Below are 24952 nucleotides of genomic sequence, written 5' to 3'. Positions count from 1 at the left end.
TTAGATCACAAACATAACAGGGAATGTATATGGGTTTCCATTCTCTTGTATATAATTATGGATCAGCATTTCTGTGCTCTTAGCCCATGTCTGCAACATTTGATTTAATTTATCAGACTATACTTTGGCTGCTTGCTTTAGCCCATCTATGGATTTTTGCAGTTGAAACACTGATTCTTCTTTTCCAGGCTTGAATTCATAAAATGTAAAAAAAAAAAGGGGGGGTAAGAGAGAATTGTTTCGCTAAGATAGATCAGGTGCCTTCTGAGAGCACAGACTTTGAAAGTGGGACCTTCTAAAATGGCCCAGGCTTTCAGGTATTCTTTTCCCCTCTCTTCCCATTTCACCACTGCCAATAAATAACCAGCCTCTTCTCCCTACTAAGGATGTTTCAATTGTATTGGATCATTTTAGAGCTTTGCAAAGGTTGGGCAGAGAGATGTGTAATTCCAGTGACACTGACATCTTGTAAATTCTCCATCAAATTCTTTGCACTGTTTCTCATTTTCTGTCCATGGTTATTTAAAAATGATGTAGTTCAAAGCTGGAAGGGTCTTATCCCAACAAGATACGCATTTGGTAGCCTTGGGTTCCTGTGTCCTTCAATCTATTTCACTCCTCTTTTTACCTTCCACCTACTTTGTCCATGTGCCTTTTTAATAGTTTGCTTAACCAGTTTCTATCTCTGATTCCCAATTGCCAAGTTTTTCCACATCTTCTATTTTTCCTGACCTCACACGGCCTTCCAAGAAGCCCACTGCTTTTCTATACCATTTTAATTCAATATAGGATAGCATTTTTCTCCCTCCTGGGTTCTTTTATTTTTCTCCCAGGCCTGCATCAGGGTTGTTCATTTAATTCTGAAGTAGCATTAAAATGTTCCCATTGTTTGTGGATAAACCCTCCTCATTTAAGTATCCACTTGGGCACAGCCAAACTTCAGTAAATTTCTAAATGTGGGGATGATCTACTTTGTCATTCTCATCTTTCATAAATTGCTTTCCATGGCTGAATCTTGTTTAATCATGAGAAATCTTTTCAGCCAATTGGTGAAAAGAGTATTCCAGGGTGTAGCTGGATGTTATCTGAAAATATCATAAAATACGCCTGTGCTGCAAATTTCAGAGTAGGAATCTGAGTCCTTGAACCGGGACTGAATTCTAGATAATGTACAGGTAGTCCTCGTTTAACAACCACAATTGGGACCAGCAGCTCTGTCATTAAGCGAAGCGGTCACTAAGTGGGAAATCATGTGACTGCCAATGTGCTTTCCTTTTTCTCACACACTCGCCCTTTGGAATGCTCACCCTGGTGCTGGGATAATTAGCAAGAATGGAATTAAGGTTTGTATTGACGTTAATTGGAGAGGAAGGGAGTACAAGAGAGTAAGCAGACACACAATGGGGAATACACCAGGCTGTTTGCATAGCACGCTTGCGGCTCCCACTCCTTTCAATGTGTATTCCCCATTGTGTGCCTGCTTACTCTCCAATCTCTCTGCTCTACAAGGGGGGAAAAAAGAAAAACCATAGGTCAGGCATAAGTCAACATGTACCAACTGTAATGGCAATTGCATGACCGAGGGACACTGCAAAAGTCGTAAATGTGAGGATTGGTCACAAAGTTATTTTTTCAGCACCATCATAACTTTGAACAGTTGCTGCATGAGGCACTCGGTAAGCGAGGCCCACCTGCATTAGTTCTTGCCACATTAGGGCTTCGTCTTGGCAGGATACGCCCTTGAGGTAAAATTAATAAAAATCACATTGTTGGCCCCACCTCACTTTAGTTCTGCACAGTAGAGATGTGGCTCCTGAGACCTTCCTCAGGGAGGGATTTTGCCCTTGAGCTGAAAATGGTTGTGGTCCCCTCAGTTGGAATTCTGTGGCCACTAGCCATGCTCAGTTGCCATTGGGATGTTTGCAAAGATTTTTTGTCCCATCCCTACTTACTCATGTTTGTAATCTTGACAATATTTAGGTTCCTCTGAGTGACACAAATATTTTTTATTATGGTCATTGACCATAAAACTGCAGAACACCTGAGGCACAGAGCAGTAAAATGACCCTTACTCTGATAACTATCCCGCTGTCAAGAGACACAAGCACTTTTTATCAAATTGAATTTGCTTGATTCAGCTGCTCAAATCAACTATTTGAATCAAAATGTCTCAATTTGCTGAACCAAATATTCAAATTGGATTTTGAGGGATTTGCAAGCCCATAGTGCTTTCTGTCAGACTAGTACCGGGGGGGGGGGGGGGACGCGGTGGCGCAGCGGCTTAATGATGCTGAAAGCTGCCAGCCAGAAATGATTGACACTTCAGTGGTTCGAGCCCAGCCTTCGAGCAGCAGAGTGAGCTCCTGCTTCCTCCCCCAGTTCCTGTCAACCCAACAGTTTGAAAACTCACGTGAGTAGATAAATGGGTACTCTCACTCCGGTGGGAGGAAAAATGCTGGCGGCGCCTTGCAAAAAGGAGTCGGGAGCAGTTGCTGGTAGCGCAGAAGCTGCGCTTGCCCGAAAAAGGGGCGGAGCAACGGAAACCCCGCCTCCTGCACTCGCCAGCTGGGCTCTGCTCTAGGAAGGAGGCACTGGCAAACCACTTCCGAAACACCTTGCCTTGAAAACTGCAAAAAGGACTCGTCCAAAAGCAGTCACTGCAGAGTCAGTAATGACTGAGTGCAGAAAAAAAAAAAAAAAGTACCAGAGGGACTCAGATTAAGAGCAGCAGTCATTCTTTTGGGGGACTTGGGGCCAGATGTAGGGAGTGAGAAAGATGTCCTTGATGGAGATGTGCAGGCTCTGTTGCCTAGGCAAAAGGGACTACAGCATTTTTAAAGTCCAGAACATCTGGATGTTAGGAAGCAGCTCAGACAGACACCCCGATTCACTGGAGTGTAAAAAGAAGGAAGAGGCACAGCACAATCGATTCTGTTATTATAGCTAATCTTAATAAAAGCAGTTTTAGTCTTCCTATGGAATTGATTTCCTGGTCTGGTCTACCTCGTGGGGCTGACATCAGATGATACCTCTCAACTGAATTCATCTGTTGCTTGGAGAAAATATGGAATATTTGTTTTTGAATTTATATAGCTGCCCATTTCAGTATTGTGACTCTGGGCAACTGATAATACAAAACATAGAGAGAAGAAAGAATAAACAACATTACAGCAAAGCTGAGGATCCATAAATCAATCAAACTATACATATTGGCCTCTGCTAGCCACCTAAATGCCAAGTCTTCAAGGCCTTCTGGAAGGCTAGCAGGGTCAGGGCTCTCTGGATTTCAGGGGATGGAGAGGCTGTTCCATAGGGCAGGCACTGTGGCAGAGGAGGCATGCTTCCTGGGCCCCCTTGATGGCGTAGTTTTAGAGAAGGGACGCTGAGCATGCCCACCCTGTCATATCTGGCAGATATAATGGAGGACAGGCCTCCTGCAAATAACTTGGCCCTTTGCTGCATAGGGCAAAGATCTTAAATTGCACTCAGAAGCCTATTGGAAGCCAGTGCAGTTCATGAAGCAGAGATGTGGCATGGGTGTACTGGATGTGCCCCAAACTGCCTGTGTTGCTGCATTCTGGACCAACTGCAACTTCAGAATGCTCTTCAAGGGCAGCCCCATGGAGAGTGCATTGCAGTAATCCAAGTGGAAAGTAACTACTGGAAGGCATGAGTGATTGAGCGCAGAGCCTCCCATTCCAGGAAGGGGTGCAACTGGCACCCAAGCTGAAGTTGTGCAAAGGCCCTACTGGCCACAGCTGCCATCTACTCATTGAGCAAGAGCTGTGAGCTGAGAAATATCCCCAAATTGTATACCAATTCTGTTTGGGAGAGTGCAACCCCATCCAGAGTGAAAAATGGGTTAAACTTTGAGTTAAAGGCCTTATTTTGTTGATTTACAGTGAAAAGAAGGTGGGGTTTGCACAGTGAAACTCTTCTTCCCCACTCATCTTCTGTCAGCCCCACTAGGTAGACCTGACCAGAAAATCAACTCTAGTTTTTTCTAGATCTACACTCTATTGAGCTTGGCTATACAGTAATAAAAGAATCTCACAAGTCTGATTGTGCTTTTCCTCCTCCTCTTTTTTATACTCCAGTGAATCAGGGAGGCGTCTGCCTGAGCTGCTTCTGAACATTATCTTGCTTCCCAGGACTCAAAGAATGTTTCAGCCCGCTCTGCTTATGCAACCATTCTTGCATATTCCTGTCAAGGTCATCGCCCTCACTCTCTGTCTGCCTTACCCAACAGAATTCATTACCCTTAATGAATATCTCCCATCGACTTCTGGTTGCTTGGCAAGATTCCTCCATGGGGAATTCCTGGAGGGCTAGAGAGTGAGATACCTTTAGGGGAGGTGGGATTGACTGGGTGCACACACACACAGTAATAGAAATGAGGATGAGAAATGCACATTGGCCAGTGCTTGGTCCCTTCCCTTCTCTTCTTCATAGCTGCCTATCCAGATAATAATTGTTGCTCAATTTCTGACTGAGATGTAGTGATTCTGAAATGCATGCAGCTAGATCCCCTGTGAGATTAAACATTCTGTTAAATATTCTTAAAAGCTGTTAAGATAAGTTAATTGTTACGGTCAGTTTAAGGTACAGCAGGCTAAAATTGCCCTTCAGGCATGGGCAATAGTGTGGAAGTAGCTTGTGTTTCCAACTTTTGAGGCCAAGAACTGAAAAAATGGGGGGGGTGGAACTTGCCAAGATGGCTCTGTGCAGGGTTAAATGGTGGAAATTGGAGGCATAATGATTGTCAGATGCAAGCTCTGATGCAAAATTACAGGAACCTAGGATGCTTCAACTCCTAGTTGCAGCGGAATAAAGAGACACAATCACAATCTGCTCACACCCTAAGTTTTGTATTTTAAAAAATCAAGATCATAGTTATGGATCTCTGGGCACAGTTTCCATTGCCATGACATCCCCTTCCCCACAGCATTCCCCAACTGGGCGTGGATCCCTCTCCCTGCCCTGTGACCTTCTTGTTAAGAAGAGGAAATCGGGAGCCTGAAGGTTGCCACCTTCAGGTGAAGAGCCCCCACCTCTGAAGTGTGGCTGTCCACCTGCCTTCCTGCCAAAAAGAAAAATAAATTGGAGATGATGAGAAGAGAGATGGTGAGGGCATCCTTGTAGATTTATTTTCTGGCCAGTGGAGGCTGGGTTCAGACAAGACACTAGGCTAAAATGGGGTTGGCCAGTTTTGTCGCTCCATGTCTTGGTCCACCCAGGCAATTCAAGGTTTTTGTTTTTAGTTTTATTGCTGTTAGTTTTATACTGTTTTATATTATTTTATGAGTTGTAAGCTGCCCAGAGTTGTTTTTAAGATGGGTGGCTATATAAATGTTTTAAATGAATAAATAAAATAAAATAAAGATATTGATAAACTTGAACGTTGGGCCCAATCCAATAAAATATTGTTAGAATGGCAAGAAATGTAAGACCCTTTGCTTAAGTCAACCCAGAGTTGTTGGGAGTTCAGCAGTATATAAGTTTAAATCATCATCATCATCATCATCAAGTAGGGAACACCAGATGCACAGGTGCAAGATAGGTATTACCTGGTTCAGGATTAGTTCTTGCAAGATGTATCTTGATGTCTTGGTAGACCCCAGACTGAGGATGAGCCAGCAAAGTACTACAGCTGCAAAAAGAGCCAGTGCAGTTTTGGGCTGCATCAACAGAGGGATATGGTAGTGTTAAGATCACAGGACTTTATAATACCGCCCTACACTGCACACTGGTCAGACCACACCTGAATAGTGTGCCCAGTTTCTGGTTGCCTCAATACAAAAATGATATAAAGGAACTGGAAAGAGTGCAGAGAAGAGTGACAAGAATGGTAAGGGGCTTGGGGGCTTAATCTTACAAAGAATGGTTAAGCAATAAACCATCCTGCCTCCTGGAGTCGTGGGGACTCCATCATTGGAGCTTTTCAAGATAAGACTGGACAGCCATTTGTCTAGGGTGGTCTGAGGATTCCTGCTGTGGGCAGGGGTTTGGACTAATTCAGTGTTTCCCAACATCAGCCATTTTATGATGTGTGGCCAGCATGTGGACTTCAACTCCCAGAATTCCCCAGCCACCAGCATGTGGACTTCAACTCCCAGAATTCCCTAGCCAGCATGCTGAAGTCCACACATTTCAAGGTGGCTGAGGTTGAGAAACAGTGAACTAGATGACCTCCAAGGACCCTTCCAATCCTATGATCCTATGATTCAATGTGCTGTGGTTCAGTTAATTATGGAGTAATATGTTGCGTGAAGACATCAAATATTTCATTATAGGCTGTTCCTTCCCTATGTGGCAGCCATTTCGTGAGGACCCCCATAGCACACCCTCCCCTGCCCAAACAGATTTGGATCCTTCCAAATACCTGTCTTGGTGGCAGAAGATCCATGATCAGTTGTGAAGGATAGTTATTAAGAATGGCGTTTAAAGGTACCGTCGCAAGATGTAGGCTGTTCCAAGTAAAGCTGCCTTTGGCAATTGACTGATGGTGATTTTAGTCAATACTGATGGTGTTCAAGTGGTGCTCCAGATGTTTTGGGTTTGCACCCAAGGCGCTTATTACTGTTGGTACTGTCTTTGCTTTCTTTTGACTCAGTCATTCTATTTCTATTTGCAGGTCTTTGTATTTTGTAATTTTCTCCAGTTCTTTCTCTTCTATTCTGCTGTCTCCAGGTATTGCAATGTCCACTATCCAGACTTTGTCTTTCTTATTATTATGGTTGTTACACAGTCAGCCAGATGTTTAGATGGGATTTGGCATTTTTGTCCACCTATTGAGTCCTTCCTAAGGACCTGGGATAGGCAGATGTTGTTTAATAATATTAAAGGTATTGTCACAGGATATACACTGTTGTTATTACTATTGGAAAGAGGTTTGAAGAGCGTAAGAGTTGCAATGCGGCACTTTTAAGTCATCCACTCCAACAGCACCCTAGACTAGCCTAAAATGGAAGCACGTGGGAACCCAGTCTGCGTGTTATTGTACATTGGGCCATCATGTGAAAGCTTCTACAGTGTATTGGGATATGCATTACAGGCGTGGTAAACACAGTACAGGGGCTTGCTGATTCGCGTTACGCGGGCTGTGTGAACACAGCCACAAGAGGCCATCCCGCTCGCCCCTCAGGGAGCACAAAGAACCCCCTCCCCCGCTCAGTCATCCCGCCTAATTCTTGTAGCGAGGCGAAGCCCCCGATTGGCTAAAAGGCCTGCTCCTTCCAGGCCCAGCGGCCTGCGATTGGCGGCAGGGAAGGCGCATTCTCGGGAATCTGACCTGCGATTGAGTCATGTGCCTGCCAGTTCCAAACGGGCTGGGAGGTTGCGTGAGCCCTGAGGTAAGCCGCCCCGCGATTGGCTGGCGGGGGTTTCGCAATCTCCTGCTCCCGCCTCTCCCGGAGAAAGGACGGCGGCGAGCCGAGTCGGGACTGGTCGGGCCCGCGCCTTCCTCCCGGACCAGGTAGGCGTCCACCGGAGCTCGCCTGACCCTCTCCGCCCACCGAGGCTTCGGTGGGGGACGGGCGGCATCCTCTCGAGTGGCTTCGGGAGGGTGAGGGGCGTCCCAGGGCTGGGGTGGGCCTACCCGTCCCATTCCACACGCGAGAGAAGCCGGCGCCGGCCTGTGGCCCCTGCCGCCGCGCCGGAGGTCAACTCCCCGCCAGGCCGGGAGGAGACGCCGCTGGACTCGGGCTCCCATCGGGCCCTCGGATTCCGCCTCGCATCTGGCGCCCGCCGCGGATCTCCTCGCGTGATCCCCCTCCCGTGGGCGGCGGGGGCTGTTGCCGCGGCTGCCCCCCTCCCCTTGGCCGGAGAGATTCCGGCGCGTGCCGGCAGGCAGGGGAGGGGAACGCGCATGCGCTTGCTCCTGGGAGGATGATGCAACCTCGGAGCAACCGCGGCCCCTTCCCTGCTGGGATGAAGTCATGGCTTGGCACGCGGGGAAGCGCCCAGCTTGCGGGAGGGGATGGCGGGGGCTGGCTGGAGGAAGCGGGTAAGGCCGGCGTCGCCGCGCCAGGCGCCCCTCCGGTTGCAGCGCGGCCATCCTTCCCTGGAAGCCTTTTGAATCATAGTCCCCTCGTCAGGGGGTGGTTTTTCTCCGGCATGAAGACGGCCTTGGGTGGACCTCAAATCACCTCTTCGGTTTCTCCGTACTAAGCCTGCGCTGGCTGTCGGCAAAGGGTTTGGAAGTGCGACGTTTATCAGTTTCGGTTGCTTGGAAGGAAAACAGTTCAGGAAACGATAACTAGCATTGGCTGCTTGCAGCGAAATAAACCGGAAGAGCTTTCAGGATATAGAGTTGTGCTCCTAAGTTTGCATACCTCTTGCTGAGTTTGTAAGATGTGGATCATTTTGTAAGTAAAAATGAGTGATCAGACAACACACATTTTTAAATTTGTACTGTGATTCAAATTAAACTATTGGGCATCACAGAATAGCACAATTATTAAACAAACCATAGCAATAAAGGAAATAATAATATGAGTCTGTTCAAACGTTTGCATATCCTAGAACGTTTGGGCTGATAATACAATATACGCTCAAGTTGACACACAGGTTGAGATGGCAATGAAGGGTAAGTGTGTCCACACCTGTGTCTTGTTTGATTGTAATTAGTGTCTGTGTATAAATAGTCACTGAGTTTCTTAGTTCTTGATAAACCCTTGTGCGTTTCATCCAGGGCTGCACTGACTTTGCTGGTTACTGAAGCATGGGGAAAGCAAAAGAACTGTCAAAGGATCTGCGAACAAAAGTAGTTCAACTTTATAAATCAGGAGAAGGATATAAAAATATATCCAAAGATTTGAAAATGCCAATCAGTATTGTTCAAACTCTGATAAAAAAAATGGAAAATTAGGGGTTCTGTTAATACCGGCATTGTCAGGTAAACCAAGAAAGATGTCAGACACAACTGCCAGGAAAATTTGTTGGGATGCAGAGAAAAACCCACAAGCAACTTCTACTGAGTTACATGCTTCTCTGAAGCAAAGTAGTGTGGCTGTTTCAGCATGTACAATGAGATATTTAATAAAAATGGGCTGCATGGTAGAATTGCCAGAAAACAGCCCACTTACAATATGCCAAACAGCATCTAGAGAAGCCTCAAAACTGGAACAAAATAATTTGGAGCGATAAGACCAAAATTAAATGTCACAACCATAAACTCTGTGTTTGGAGAAGAGTCAACAAGGCCTATGAAGAGAAGCACACCATCCTACCGTGGAGCATGGAGGTGGATCTCTGCTATTTTGGCATGTGTGTGTGAGCTACAGTGGCACAGGGAATTCAGTTAACATTGATGGCAACATGAATTCACAGTAGCGAAAAATATTGGAAGAAAATTTGCATTCATCAGCCTGAAAGCTGTGCATGAGGTGCATTTGAACTTTCCAACATGACAGTGATCAGAAACGTAAGGCCAAGAGTACTTTGGTGGCTGCAGCAGAACAAGGTGAAGGTTCTGGAGTGGCTGTCACAGTCTCCTGGCCCTAACATCATTGAGCCACTTTGGGGAGATCTCAGACGTGCAGTTCATGCTAGACAACCAAATAATATACAGGACCTGGAGACTTTCTGCCAAGAAGAATGGTCAGCTTTACCACATGAGAAAATAAAGGGCCTCATTCACAACTATCATGAAAGACTGCAAGCCATCGTTGATGCTAAAGAGGGCAATACATGATATTAAGAGCTAAGGGTATGCAAACCTTTGAACAGGACCATTCTATTATTTCCTTTATTGCTATGGTTTGTTTAATGATTGTGCTGTTTTGTGATGCCTAATAGTTTAATTTGAATCACATTAGAAATAAATGTGTTTTGTCTGATCACTCATGTTTACTTACAAAACAGTCCACATCTTACAAATTCTGCAAGGGGTATGTGAACTTAGGAGCACAGCTGTATACAATACTGTACTGGTTGTAAAGAGCTTCAGTGCTATGGCTTTTGTTAGAAATACCATCAGCAATCAAAATATTCAAAGTAAGGAAATATTGACATTGGAATTTAAGCTGTTTCAATGTTTATTGTAATTCCTCAAGTTTGAGCTTTGTTAGCTGAACAGGTTGTCTCAAAAAGCAGTGGGATGTGTTCAAAGAGATGGCTTCTGTCTGGGATGTTGTAATTTGGATTCCTGCACTAAAAAACAGGTTAGCTTTAATGGCCCCTTCCAACAGAAGAATTCTACAGTAGTGCTTCTTGAAGTAGCTGAGGGTGGTTTAATTATTGTGGTTTTGTAAAATGAAATCTATTGCAAGCTCAAAAGCTAAGCAAGGTCACTCTTGCCCCAGGTTTGGATGGGAGGCCACAAAGGAATCCCAAGGTCGTAGACTAGACTGAGAAGTCAACATCCCAGAAGGCAGTAATGGCAAACCACTTCTGTGCTGTTGCCAAGGATGTATAGATGTGCCCATGAAGTCCCAGGAATTGAGTTCAATTTGGAAACTTTTAAACCTAAATAAATATTCTAATAGATTCTGAAAAAAGTTCTGATTATTTCTTTAGACCTCAAGAGCTAACCAATACTTTCTGAAGCTGCAGTGGAATACTGTGATGCAGTATTTTAAATCTATTCTTCATGATATGGTATCTGTTTTTCAGTGTGTTTCATTTTAAAATTGGTTATTAAAAAAAAAACTGAGGGAAGGGTATTGAAGTCATTGATTATAATGAGGGCTGTTACCTTGTATATTCTCTGGGGTCATACTATTCTCCAGATAGTGGTCCTCAGCTGGAAATGTGTGCAGACACAACAGTTATCTCTTTACCATAATAAGGACTTTGCCATGTAAGGGAAAGATGGAAATGTAACCCTAGTGTTTTCTTGCAACTTCCTGAAATTGTGCTGATGAAATTTAGTAACAAATCATAGAGATAAGATTTCCCACTTTTTTCAGTGAGGAACAGAAAGATGAAGGTACATACGTAAGCTGTTTGATAAGCTTCCCAAGGGGTAAACCCCCCCCAACCCCAAAACACTTTTTAAAATCAACTCCACAAATAGATGACAACATTGCATCATCTATTGTGGCTTTTACACATTTTTAATAAGTTTCTTAGCAGCTGAAAGGGAAATAATCTCATGTAGGATAAGGCTTTTTGAGTATGGTATATTTTATTTATTCTATTATATTTCAAATTTGGCCACCACCCATCTCACGAGGAAGTGACTCTGGGCGGTTTACAATAAAAACAACACATAAATATTAATTAAAATACAATAAAAATAGTATAAAATACAATAAAAATACCCCCCCAAATACATACATAAATAATATCTTCCAAGGTGCTGTTATATGCTATATGCTTGGATGTTCATGTGTGTGCATTGTTTCTTATGACTGGAAACATTACAGACAAAGCTTTTATCACTCCTTGGTTTGCATTTGGTAGGAGCAGGAAGATAGCCTTGAACATGGACTGCTATTTAGGTTTCTTGGGATATCGTCAAAGCTTTGCATAACTGGCAACTTTGTGCATTGTAAAAAAACTTTATAGGAGAGTATTATTTTCTGTTGATAGTAATGCAAAAAAAGCAACATATCAATTTGGATAACCAAGGCTACAAGCTGACTACTAAAAAGCATAATTCTAGAAAATCTGAATAAACATTCAGATAAAATGATCAGCATGTAACTATACATATCTAGATATAAAAACTTCTAAAAATTGTATGAAATATTTATATACATGTGGACTTTTTAAACATGTATTGAAGATTTTAGAGAAAACTAAGAATAAAGAAGTTGGTGAATGGTAGATAAGATATGGGTACCTCAGAAAGTTTACCTGGACTTCTAGTCTATCTCTTAAGACTTAGGATGGAAATTTGTGTATGATTACCTACTGCATTAAAAATGCCTTACAAGAAGTTGCATAGGAAATATCGGTGATCAAGACAAAACGTCTATTAAGATAACAGTATACAAAATTGTTTTTATCTTTTTATAAGGCTAGTTAAGCAAACTAGTTGGTGGAGTGAAAAGAAGCTGTGTCTGCATTCTGTCAAAAGTTGATGGTGGAGTGTAGGATGATACAGCACTTTGTTTCAGCATGATAACCATTTGGTATATAATTTGGACAAGATTAAATTTAGCCCTTCTGAAATGGGATCATAAAAATTGAGGAAGATGAATTTTTGAACTTTTTGAGCTTGAGGAATGGGCTCCTTCCAAGATTTGAGTACTGCTATCCAGTTAGGTTTCACTCAGTGAGGGAATGGAATGTTCTAAAATTAGTGAGTTTTGCACAGTCCTACTAATTAAGCAGCTAGTAAAATGTAGTCTGGATGGCCTGATTGTTTAATGGATAGGACAGCTGAGCATTCTTTGATGATGATTCAGAATAAGCACTCTAGCTTGTGGAAGCACAGCACCTCTGCGCTTTTCAATAAAGCAACCATGGCTTTTTTTCAGAATTCTTTGTGAATATGAAAAATAAATGAGTTTGCTTTAGTGATTTTCCACAAGCAATATACTTTTCAGACCAGGACTATTTCAGTGGTACCCAGCAAACTTTTCCTCAAGTTAAACTTTCCATCAAAATGTAGCTGTTAATTATTTGTGGACCTTAAAATCATGTCCAGCCTTCCCCAACCTGGCCCCCTCCAAATGTATTCTGACTGGAATTTGGGGAGTTACCTTATGGCATACTTGAAATCAGAGGCATGTGTGATGAGAGAAGTCCCCCCCCCCGCCTCTTCCTTCAAAATGCTATAATAGCCTCTTTGGCTTTAAATCTGCATTTTTGGGCTTGCAGGACAGGTAATACTAGCACAGTTTGTTTGTTTTTTTGTAACAAGGACTAAAAAAATGCTTTCACTGGTTCCATTGATTTTTTTCTGCCTTCTCCAGGAATGAATTCATGAGTGTGTGTGTGTGCGCGTACATACGTACATACATACACACAAATAAACATATAAATGTGTTAATACTCTTTGATAATTCCTTTCAAGAACTTTGCCTGTTATGACCTAAGAAGCTATCACAGTCAGAATGCAACTTAAAAATGTAAAATGTTACTGTTCAAGTGACAAGAGGCATAAAAACCTATGTTCATTTGGCTAATGCTTTTGTGGCACAAAATGGTCAGAATGTTTCTACTGCAGCTTTAACTGTACAGATAGTCCTTGAGTTACGATCACTCATTCAGCAACCATTCAAAGTTATGATGGCACTGAACTAGGGGGATTTATGACAGGTCCTCAGAGTTCTGGCCATCGCAGCATCCCCATGGTCACGTGATTATGATCTGGGTGCTCAGCACCTGGCTCGTGATTAGGACATTGCAGCGAGCTGCGGTCACATGATTGTGATTTTTGATGTCCCCTGCCATCTTCTCACAAGCAAAGTCACTGGGGAAGTTGGCAGGAGGCTGCAGGTTGCTCCTGTTCCCACTGCTTTTTCACCCACCTGCATTTCCTAGTGCCTACTGGCAGCACCTGCCCACCCCCGCCTCACTGGCGCTCTCTAGTGCCTCCCCGCGGCACCTGCAGTGTCTACACACCTGTTGGTAGCTCTCACCCGCAGCTCTCACCCACCAACCTGCTTGCCTGGGACGCCCGTTTTTTCCCACTTTACGACACATGGTCCTGGGGTTATGACTGCAACTGGTATTGCTGTCGTGCTTTATGACCGCATTGCTTAGCGACAGAAATCGTGGTTCCAATTGCCGTTGTAACCCAAGGTTATCTGTAATGAAAACACATGTCTTCCTATGAGCTTGAACTCATCCAGCTTTCTTCTTTCTCTATAAGGTTCTCAGATCCTTGGAGATAGTACTGCGGGGAAAACATTTTATTCAGTGCACACGTACTCTTTTTTGAGTGCCAGCTCCTTTTCCCTTTACAATTGCAAGAAAAGGCCAAGAGCTCTGATCCCTGTTTAAAACTTTAGGCTTCTAGTCTAAATAAAGTAATTGCTTTATTATTTCCTGAGATGCCCTGAAATTGTCATCTTCAGCAAGAAAATGTTTCTTCTTTTCAGCTGAGTTGCTGAAAAGAGATGCATCTGTGGTTTGCCCAGTCTGACACGTTATGATAGAATTTGGCCACTTGGATATTGCTGTCAGTTTTTCAAAAGACGTGTGACATTTTTATATTCTTTATTTTTCTTCGTCTAGTTCTGTGCTCTATTTTCATCTATTATAAATAAGTTGTGGCTTATACTGAATTGCAAAGTATTTGGTTCTAGTAACTCCTGCAGAACAATAGAGCTCACAGGCCCTTGACTACTGTACTATCTTTGAAATGAGAATATACATAACCCGACAAGTCTTTTGGCTGGAGGACATTCTGTGCATTGAAGTTCTAGATTGGAGGTGAGTGGGTCCACTTGCATCTGCATTCTGCCAAGAATGGCTCTGGGGGCCGCTACACCTAAGTGTAAAGCAAGTACAGTGGTACCTCGGGATACGAACTTAATCCGTTCCGTGACTCTGGGCGTATCCCGAGTTGGTCGTAAACCGAAGGAAATTTCCCCATAGGGTTCAATGTAAATCCGGTTAATCCGTTCCGCCCTCCGAATTTGGTCGCACCCCGAGGCAAATTTCCCCATAGGGTTCAATGTAAATCCGGTTAATCCGTTCCGCCCTCTGCCCGAATTTGGTCGCAACCCGAGGCAATTTCCCATAAGGTTCAATGTAATTACCGTTAATCCGTTCTGGCGTCCACGGACCACACGTCGGGCGGGAAAGCGGCCGGGTGCGGCGTGGTGCGGCGCGAAAACGGCCGGGTGCGGCGCGGTGCGGCGCGGCGCGAAAACGGCCCGGTGCGAAAACGGCCTGGCGCGGCGCGGCGCGAAAACGGCCCGGTGCGAAAACGGCCTGGCGCGGCGCGGCGCGAAAACGGCGCGGCGCAGCGCGAAAACAGCGCGGCGCGGCGCGAAAACGGCCGCGGACCATGCGGCAGGGCCGGAAAAACAGCCGCGGACCACGTGGCACGGGAGGAAAAATGGCCGCGGACCACGTGGCACGGGCAGAAAATGGCCGCGGACCACGTGGCACGGGCAGAAAATGGCCGCGGACCACGTGGCACGGGCGGAAAATGGCCGCCAATCCGGTTCGTACCCCGAGGCGGAGTTCGCAAACCGAGGTAAATTTTTGGGGCCGGAGCTGGTCGTAACCCGAAAAATTCGCAAGCAGAGGCGTTCGTATCCCGAGGTATCACTGTATCAGCTTGTTATACTAAGTATGAATAAAATCACTGTATATGAGAATTCCTTTTTCAAACAACTCATGCTGTAGAACAGAAGATCAATTAATTGTATTATAGAACTCATGTGACACATTATGACATAGGTTGCTGTGTTTAATTGAATAACCCTAATTGGTTAGATTCAAATGAAGAGTAAACCACAATAGCTAATTTCATGCACCATGCTAAGCTAGGTGACAGCATTACTGTTAATTTTCATGGGCTCAAATGCTAATTTTTCCCATCAGGATTGACAGACCAATTTCAATCTTCATATAACAAGCAGTTTTGGGGAAAGTTATCTGTTAATGGCTTGCTACTTGACCAATTGATCCTTTGGGAATACACTTAGACTAAAAGAATCAGTGGAGAAAGGGTCCTAGATAGAATTCCAGAATGAGGTCATCCGTATTCCAGCCCACATTAGAGCTCATGTAACTTATTCTAGATGGGAACGTCGTAGATACTTAATTGCTTTACCCTCCTCTGCACACAAAGAGCTTTTCTCAGAGACAGGCTTGATGTTTTACCCTCTGTAATTCTAAATTAGATTTGTCAAAGCCCCATGTGTATGAAAACCACTCTGTGTAGTGCAAATGCTATTGATACATGTTATAGGTCATAATGAAAGTTTTCTTGATTTTCTCCTCTTAGATAAGGAACCGTTTATTGCATACAGTGTTGCTAGATTTTGCCTACAAGCAATTAAAATTTGCAAACAGATAATTAAGGGTACTGGATATGGGTAAACTTACTGAGAATTCCTTTTTTATTTTACTTTTTAAAAATCTTTATCTGTTTTTACATCTTTTTTAAGACCCCCCCTCTTTCATCTATAGTCTTAGTATTAAGATTTTTTATAGAGATATTTTAGTGTTTTAATTTTATGGTATTGTGTTAGCAATCCTAGCTTTTAGTTATCTTTAACAATTTTAAGTGGTACTATTGAAATAGGTGTAATTTTTCTTGCTTGTATTTTATTTATTTGTTTATCACATTTATATGGCTGCCCATCTCACAAAAAGTGACTCTGGGTGTCATACAACAAGCCAATAGAACAATAAATATAAAAAAGAAACATTGCCTAAAACATTATTTAATATTTATTAAAAAGCATTAAAAACTATAAAAGCAGAACTAAAACAGAAAATAGATGTAGGGATGTTAATACTGGAGCTGCCTCACTAATTCACCCATCCCCTGGGGTCCCCAGGTCTGGCATACCCAAGTCCTTTGAAAGCTCAGAAATGACGAGACTGACCTCAACTCTTGAGGAAGAAGATTCCACAATGCAGGAGCCACAGCAGAAAAGTCCTGTTGCCTGGAGCCCGCCAAATGTAGCTCCCTAGATGACGGAACCCATAATATGCCCACTCTACTGGGTCTAGTGTGACAAGCAGATGAAATTGGGGAGAGGTGGTCCATCAAATAACCTGGTCACGCCATGAAGGGCTTTAAAGGTCAACACCAGCACCTTGGATTGGACCTAGAAACGGACTGGTAACCAATGCAGCTTGCAAAGCAGAGGTTTAACATGTGTTCTACCAGAAACACATAACTGCTCATGGAGCCACATTCTGCACCAGCTGTAGTTTCCAGATGCTCTTCAAAGGCAGTCCCATGTAGCCTGCATTGCAGTAGTCCAACTGGGAGGTGACCAGGGCGTGAGTGACTGTGGGTAAGGCCCCTTGGTACAGGAATGGACACAGCTGGCACACAATACGAAGTTGTGCAAAGGCCCTCCTAGCCATGATTGCCACCTGCTCATTGAGCAGGAGTTGTGAGTCCAGGAGGACCCCCAGATTGCACATAGGGTCTATTTGGGGCAGTGCAAACCCATCCAGTAGCAACAATGGTATAGTTCCAGAACCGGAGGGTCTCAAAACCCAAAGCCACTCAGTCTTGCCAGGGTTCAGCTGAAGTCTGCTATTCCCCATCCAGACTCTCACAGCCTCCAGACACTGGGATAAGACGTCTACGGCATCACTTAGCTCACCAGGAGCAGAGATGTACAATTGGGTATTATCAGCATATTGATGATACATCACCTCTTGGTGATGGGTGAGTTCACCCAGCAGTCTCACGTAGATGTTAAATAGAGAAGAGAGCACTGACTCCTCCACAAAGTAGGGGCGCAGGGCAGGAAATCTTCCCAATCACCACTGACTGGAATTGACCCTGGAGAAAGGAGGTGAACCCAGGTCTGAATCCTGACTAAAAAGGATCCAGATAATATGCTTCATCCAAGGTCCCCTGAAGTTGCCGCGCAACCACCTTCCCCAAAAAGGAGAGGTTAGAGGATGAAAATTGTGGGGTCTATTGATGGCTTCTTGAGGAGAGGGTGAACCAAAGCCGCCTTAAGAGGTGAAGGAATGACTCCCTCACTCAAAGAATTAACTATCGCCAGAACCCACTCACACAACAACCCCTGGGTCACTTTCCAGGGGCATGGATCTAAAGAGCAGGTGCCTGAGCTCACAGTCCTAAGGTAGGCCTTAATAGCAGCTCTAACCCGTGTTCAGTTGAGTTCTTCCTTAGCTGAGTGCCAATGGCACTCTAGGCATCCCTTCTCTCATTTTATCTCCCTTCACTCCTTCGTATGCATGGGGAGTGATGGGATCCCCGAGAGGGGATCAGTCAATCAGTGATCCCTGGGGGCGGACCAATCTAATGCACAGTGTTCCAAATGCAGCCATCACTTTTGGTATGTGTTTTTTGTGTGTAAGAATTCCACCCAAACATCTTAGAATTTTTGTGGTTTGCAAGAGTTGTGAGTACAACTTCATATTAACACTTTTTTTTTTTTTAGGCAAAAGTTTGGTAGAATGTTGTGACTTATTTCAGAGAGCTACTAACGCATCCATTACTTGATATTTAGAACATCTATAACTATACCCTTGCTCTGCCATGGAGAGGAAAGAAAGGTGGAAGGGGAAAAAATGGATGAATTGAAGGAAGTCCAAAAAGACATTGTGTAGCATAAGAGAGGGCAGGTATTTGCCTTGGGAGTTTCCTTTACCTATGTTTGAAGTTCCACCATCAGGAACCAGTTACAAGAATGGATAGGAGAAGATAACTCATCACAAAATGGGCAGTTTTATTCCATTGTGACCTTTTTTCACCAAGAACAATTTATAACAGCCCTTAAACACATATAGTGCTTGATATTTTAGATCAGATTACATTCCTGTGCTTGAAATTTTTGCAGTGTAATTTGTACAAATTTGGAGCTAGCACTCTTTTACAATTTCAGTTATTAAACATTCTGTCATATTGCGTTCAACATTATAGACTCTGGCTGCTTGCTTTTTAGTAGCTGTATCAAAACAAAAAGCAGCTTGGTCAAATTGAACTTTTCCCAATCTTTGAAATTGACGTTATTATCCAGTCTGAAATGCATTGATACTGAGTATTCATACTTTTGATACCAAAACTGAACAGGAATTGAGTTATGAGACTTTATGTAACTATGGGATGCAGGCTAACTTTATTGTAGCTAACTGGAGCCAGAAATGTGTAAACAAGGCTGGACTTTATGGGTTTCAAGTCTGCCAAGGAATGGTGGTATAATTCTGTCCTCTCACCTATAGCTTTTTGGAATGTTTGCTGGTATTTCTGAAGTACGTTTTTAAAAAAACCATAAGTTTTCTTTGTCCTGTAGGCTAGCTTTAATATCTTCACTTGTGATTTCTAGTCACTAGATCACTTTCACAATTGGAGCACTGTATTGTGCTGATTCTCTTTCTTCCTTTGGGGGTGATTCCAGTCTGTGTTGATCAGAAGCGAGAGGTCCCACCCTTCGCCCGTTTAACATCTACAGAAGCCACTGAGTGAGATCATCCATCCCCATGGGGTGAGGTATCATTAGTATGCTGATGATACCCAATTGTGCATCTCTGCCCCATACAAACTAAGCAGTGCTGTTGATGTCCTGTCTCAATGCCTGGAGGCTGTGGGGGTCTGGATGGGGAACGTGCTTCAACAGAATCCTGGCAAGTTTGAGTGGCTTTGGGTTTTGTGGGCTTTCCGATTTGGGAGTTTACCATCTTTGGTGCTGGTTGGGGTTGTACTGCCGCAAACAGACCATGTGCACAATCTGGGGGTCCTGGACTTACAGCTCCTGCTTGATGAGCAGGTGGCATTGTGGCTAGGAGGGCCTTTGCACAACTTCATGTAGTGCACCAGTGGCATCCAGGAGGCTCTACTATCAGTTAGTCATGCTCTGGTCACCTCCGAATGGACTACTGTAATGTGTTTTACATGGGACTGCCCTTGAGTATTCAGAAGCTTCAACTGGTGCAAAATGCAGTGGTGCGAGCAGTTATGTGTACTCCTAGAACTGCACATTACACCACTGCTCCGTAAGCTGCATTACGGAGTTTGCTTCTGAGTTCAATTCAAGGTACTGTTTTTGACCTTTATGGCATGGGGCCAGATTATTTGAGGGACCACCTCTCCCCCAGTTACATCTTCCTGTCCCATCAGGTCAGCAGCAGGTACATGTTATAGGTCCCGTCTGCTAAGGAGTTCCTTTTAATGGGACCCAGGAGGCAAGCTTTCTGTACCATGGTCCCCGCCCTTTGCAGCATCATTCCCCGCCCCCCCACAAGGTGATATTGGCCCCAACCCTATTGACTTTCTGGAAGTCCCTTAAAACTTAGTTCTGTCAGCAGGCTTGGGGATCCCATGGAGATAAGAGAGCCTGCAAAATGGCTATATTATATGCAGGACCTTGCATGTATTCTCCTGTGGTTTTGTTTATATTTATGTTTTTAATTGTTTTTTAATGGTTTTTAAGGCTTTGTTTTTAATTGTTATGTTTAAATTGTGTACACTACTCAGTTGTGCAGTGGGTGGCTATATAAATTTGTGAAGTAAATATAACACTGGATTCCCACTACACTGGTATACTGTTCCATACTAAAAAGGCCAGTATATCTGAGCATATGGAGGGGTGTGCGTGTTTCTTTTTTCTTCCCCCGGCCTTGTAATATTGCAGTCATACTCTGTGTTTTAGAGGAAGTGACTTTTAGGGGTGCTTGAGGTCCAGGTGGCTCTCACCTTAAAAAATGAACCAGTAATTGCGGCAGCATTTCTTAATTGTTAGTGACTGTACTGGAGCCATATTGGATACATGTTGAACTGAGGCCATTTGGAAAGGAGGGAACTAAATTCTTCATATTCAAAATATAGAAGACACAAATAGCCTTGTTCTTGCTTCCCACTCCCACCCCCACCCCCATTCTTAAGTCTTTGTATTACATTCCAGCTGGCAAGAATTTGGCAAAAATCTTTAAAATAGAGCAGAAGTTAGACAGTAAACACAGTTGCCAAGACAAGGTTGTGAAATTGGAACCAGTTAAGACCTGGCTAGACATTCATCCACTAGGGATCCCTTTGTGATAGCTGAAAACATCCCAGCTTGTTACTGAGAGGTTGCCTAAGAGGGATGCAATAATGAGATCAAGCAGCTATAATGACTGCTTGTAACTATATTTGAGAGTTAATTTACTGGATATAAAGTTGCAGTTTTCAGTCTTTCAATAGGAAAATCATATTCAGTGTACAACTCTGTAGCTTCAAACTATACTGTAATGCCATTGAAATAATTTAAGTAACCTAAGGTATAATACTGCAGAAAAAATCCTGTGCATGTCTAACATAAGTAAGTTCTTTTATGTGGAGTGGAAGACATACCATTTATGATTTTTGAATGTGCATGCATCTGGATGCCAAAACATACCCATCCATAGCAGAATATCACACTCATATTGATTTGTTCACTTCAGAATGGTAAAGCCTTACTCAAGCTCTGTTGCCAGTTGCCCAGTTTATGTACTTCAAGGCAGATAATATGTTAACAGATCATAACATTTCTGAAGTGTGTCCATTTGGGGGGATACAGCCTTTCTCTGAGTAATAACAATATTAGGACTTTAAACTATGAATAATATTTTAAAAATGAATTCCAAACGGTATTGGCATATGGGAGGTAGATGAGAAAGAAGAGCTGCATTCCTGGTCCCCTGCAGTATCCCTGTTCTAGTCTAGCACCCATTTCACTTGCAACCCATTTTGTAAGAAGGAAGAACCTGATGGAATCAGATTAAAAGCTTGTGTAATCTTTTTTATGCTGTGGCAAATAACACTGTAGGTAATTTAGATCTAGATGATCTGAGATACTCTGTCTCCACAAAGAGGATCTGAAGGCCTAATACTGAATCCCACTGTCATTCTTATACCCAGTATTTAATCATACCCATCTTTTATATACCAATTAAAAACTGAGGTTTTAACTAGTAAGTAGTTTCTGTGAAGAGCAGAGAAAAGTAGAATAACACTAAACAAAAGAAAGCATTCAGACTGAAAACTCCATGTTTTCACTAGCCATTAGAAGCAATAGAGCATAGATACATAAGGGATTTCACATGACATTTCATCTTGCTGTGCTGCTATCTAATCCTTATGCAGCAACTTTTAACTTAAAGCCATTGACATAGCTTTGATTTATCCTGTGCTCATCCAGAAACCTACCCCTTTAAATCTACTTAAGCTGGTAGCCTAGTATGAGTGGTGTTTTTTATTTGTAATGTCTAAAAGTAAGTTTGTATTAGAATGGATACTGGTATTCATCTTACGGACTAAAACCCATGATTGGGTCACAGCTTAAGCTAATGTTGGTTTCACCAATAGCACATATATAATAACATAATGAATTAATGCTTGGACCTCATTTGGGCAAAATGTTTTCTTATATCTGACAGCATATAATTTAAGGTATAGTTGGTACAGCTGTGAATAACAATCCAAATATGGAAATGTAAAAGATGTAACTTCAGCAACAACTATGACATTTGCCTGTGCAGTCTTCTAGTGTAGATGTTGATGGAAAACCATATTGAGTAGATGTGGCATGATACATTTTGAAAAAAAGAAAAACAAAATGTATTTTTCTTTTTATATTTAGCGTGTCAGTCTGTTTGAAGCTGCTGCAGAAACATCTTGAAATTCCAGAACATACTTTTTCTTATAAATCACACTGTGGGTCTAAAGAAGAGCTTGTCCAAATGAGCAAGACATCACAACAGAACACAACTGCAGAAACCAATGGAGTAAGTGTCATCTATACCCAAGCGCACACAAGTGGGTTGCAGCAAGTTCCTCAGCTGGTGCCTGTTAGTCCTGGAGGTGGGGGCAAAGCTACACCTCCTAGCAAGCAGGGCAAAAAGAATTCCGTTATTGATAGAAACAGTGATGAGTACCGCCAGCGCAGGGAGCGTAATAACATGGCGGTGAAAAAGAGCCGCTTGAAAAGCAAGCAAAAAGCCCAGGACACCCTCCAGAGGGTAAACCAGCTAAAAGAAGAAAATGAACGCTTGGAGGCCAAAATCAAGCTCCTTACAAAGGAGCTGAGTGTACTGAAAGATTTGTTTCTTGAGCATGCGCACAACTTCACAGACAGTGTGCAGCCTCTGGGCACAGAAAACTCTGCAACACATTCAGATGGATCTGGACAGTAGATAAACCATGTGGACACATCTTCCCTTTATGAGTCAGATAATAGAACAGAGAAGAATCTGCTCTCAACTTTGTACCATCTGTCATTTTTGACATCTTTTTAGTAGGCTTAACACTCTGTTTGATGCAAGGAAATTGAAAGTTTATTGTTAAGTATTTGTTTTAAATTAAGTGTTAATGTATTTTCTTGTCATTTTTGATAAAATGATAAAAATGGAGAAACATCCTCAAATTACTGTCACTAAAATTAGGACTGCATCATTTATTAAATTATTTAAGTAGTTTCTGGGCATAACGATTGGGCGGTACTTTTTCAAAATATAAATTGTTATAGGGTAAGAATTTGCAGACATTCTTCTCAATCTCCAGTTTATCTTGCCCAGGAGGAGGTGCCTCTTTTCAAAGTGGTTCCTGCAAGGCAAGTGTGGGTCAAAGAAAGTGTGAACAATCCTCAGATATTCATATGCAAATTTACATACTTCACCAAACTATGAAGTGGATGTAAGCCTTAAATTAGTTGTTCGGGTTAACAGCTTTTTTTCAGCAGGGTAACAAGTAAATATCCATATACTGATAATCAGCTGAATAGCTGATTAAATAAGCTTTAAAATTTTCCTTTTCCACTTCTTTTGTAGTACAAGACTTGCTTTGTAATTTAGGTTGGGATTTTCAAATATTTGCTGTGTACAACTCCTGTAGTTGAGGAGGCTTGCTCAGTAGTGGTGCCTAACAAATTGTTAAGGGGAAGGCAAGAAGACTGGTTAAGACATGAGGATTATGGTCTTCTCCAGGCCCTACTTTATCTATGGTCTGAAAATGGGCCTGTTCTAGGCATGAGGAACTTCCACCTTCATCCTTGTGGCTAATGGAATTGGACAATTGTAGTGACCCTATCTACCTGTCCACCATTCTAAACATCTGCAGTGTCTGCACAGGGATTTAGCCGGGGCGGGGGGGGGAGGCCAGGATTTTCCCAACTGCTGCTACTTTTCTAACAGCCTCCAAATGAGGTGGCTTGAGTGTAGATGTAAATTGGGTCCTGCTGGGGTAGCCATTTGCATGGGGGTTCAGGACTCACTTTCATAACTGGATGGATTCATGCAGTGTCAAGCTAGTTACTTTAAACCACTGTTTGTTGAACATGCTACTGTGGCAGGGTTCCCATGAAGGCATAAACGACAATTGCTGATTCACATACCACACAAACGAAAACTAAACAGATCCTGTGGTTTTGTGTGATTTGTTTGCTGCTTGTTTTGAGGTCCCTTCTTCAGAATCATTTTTAAGGCTTGCAACAGTTTTGGGACAGATAACATTAAAATCTAATTGTGGCAGGCAGATTCAGGATAAAAGCCACGACAGAAGAGCCATGGTCATGCCTCTTCCCTCATCTTGGGTGAGCTCTTAATTCTGTAACTCTACATGGCAGAACTGCATTGCTCTTGAGATCCAGATGAGCAGGAAAGTTCTGGGCCACTCGTTTGAGAAGGAAAAAAAATATCAAGACCTGGCTATTTATTACCCAGGTTCAACTTTAATTCCACAGTGAACCAAAAATACATAATCATCTTTCCAACAGGATCCATAAAATTAAATCTTTTGCTCTGTGGCATTCCTGTGGGGAAAACATGGGGCTTTTTGACACTTCAGATGCTGATGGTATATTTTTTGGAGTAGAAGAAAATAAACATATTTAACAGAGCAGGGAAGTTCATGTAACCTTAATTTATTTTCTTTCACAATCTCTCCATTCATAGTATGTTTGCATATGACTGATTGGACTAGTGAAAATGATTTTTATACCTCCCCTTTTGAAGTTACTGTGTTTGTACATGTATTTAGAAAACTTAGTTGGTGGTAGAAAATATTAATAAAAAGCCTCACAACAATATGCTGACTTATATTTCTGTAAACTGTAATACTTTATATCTGAAGCCTAATTATTTTAGGCTATCAAGCTGCAGTTCCAAAAACACCGAATCTTGAGAGAATAGGGAGGGGGAATGGAGGCTGTGGTTAGAAGATCACCCTTGAGAGGTATAAAAATATACCTGAGTACATTATGCAAGAATCACTGCACACTAGAATTGTTTGAAAAAAAAAAAAATCCCCATCTCATCCAATAAACTTCATGTTTTATATATAAAATTTCTTATTATATAAACCTGTCATGCATTTGTAGACCAAATGTAACATTTAAAAATGTAAAATACTGATTTGAAAAAGATT

General features: G+C 42.7%; 1 protein-coding gene and 1 long non-coding RNA gene across 2 annotated transcripts; one reads left to right on the top strand and one right to left on the bottom strand.

Annotated features, from left to right (window-relative positions):
- Positions 1-3732: 3732 nt before the first annotated feature.
- Positions 3733-7398, bottom strand: LOC148216459 (uncharacterized). The gene is made up of 3 exons (XR_015795242.1): positions 6383-7398; positions 5568-5678; positions 3733-5080 (listed from the first exon to the last, which is right to left on the bottom strand). It is a non-coding gene; the product is annotated as an uncharacterized LOC148216459 (long non-coding RNA).
- Positions 7321-24903, top strand: CEBPG (CCAAT enhancer binding protein gamma). The gene is made up of 2 exons (XM_088135848.1): positions 7321-7474; positions 22173-24903. The coding sequence occupies exon 2, from the start codon at positions 22273-22275 to the stop codon at positions 22723-22725; it is 453 nt and encodes a 150-aa protein (XP_087991974.1). The 5' UTR covers positions 7321-7474; positions 22173-22272; the 3' UTR covers positions 22726-24903.
- Positions 24904-24952: the final 49 nt, after the last annotated feature.

This window comes from Python bivittatus, unplaced genomic scaffold, assembly GCF_059951505.1.
Source record: "Python bivittatus isolate LINGU-HERP-01145 unplaced genomic scaffold, Pbiv_v1 ctg000190_np1212, whole genome shotgun sequence".
In the NCBI taxonomy this organism is placed as follows: domain Eukaryota; kingdom Metazoa; phylum Chordata; class Lepidosauria; order Squamata; family Pythonidae; genus Python; species Python bivittatus.
The sequence above is the reverse complement of the archived record's forward strand: the minus strand, read 5'-3'. Positions and strand labels throughout refer to the sequence as shown.

Bases quoted from the DNA above. Each gene is read 5' to 3' on its own strand.
- CEBPG (XM_088135848.1), top strand. From the start codon at position 22,273: ATGAGCAAGACATCACAACAGAACACAACTGCAGAAACCAATGGAGTA.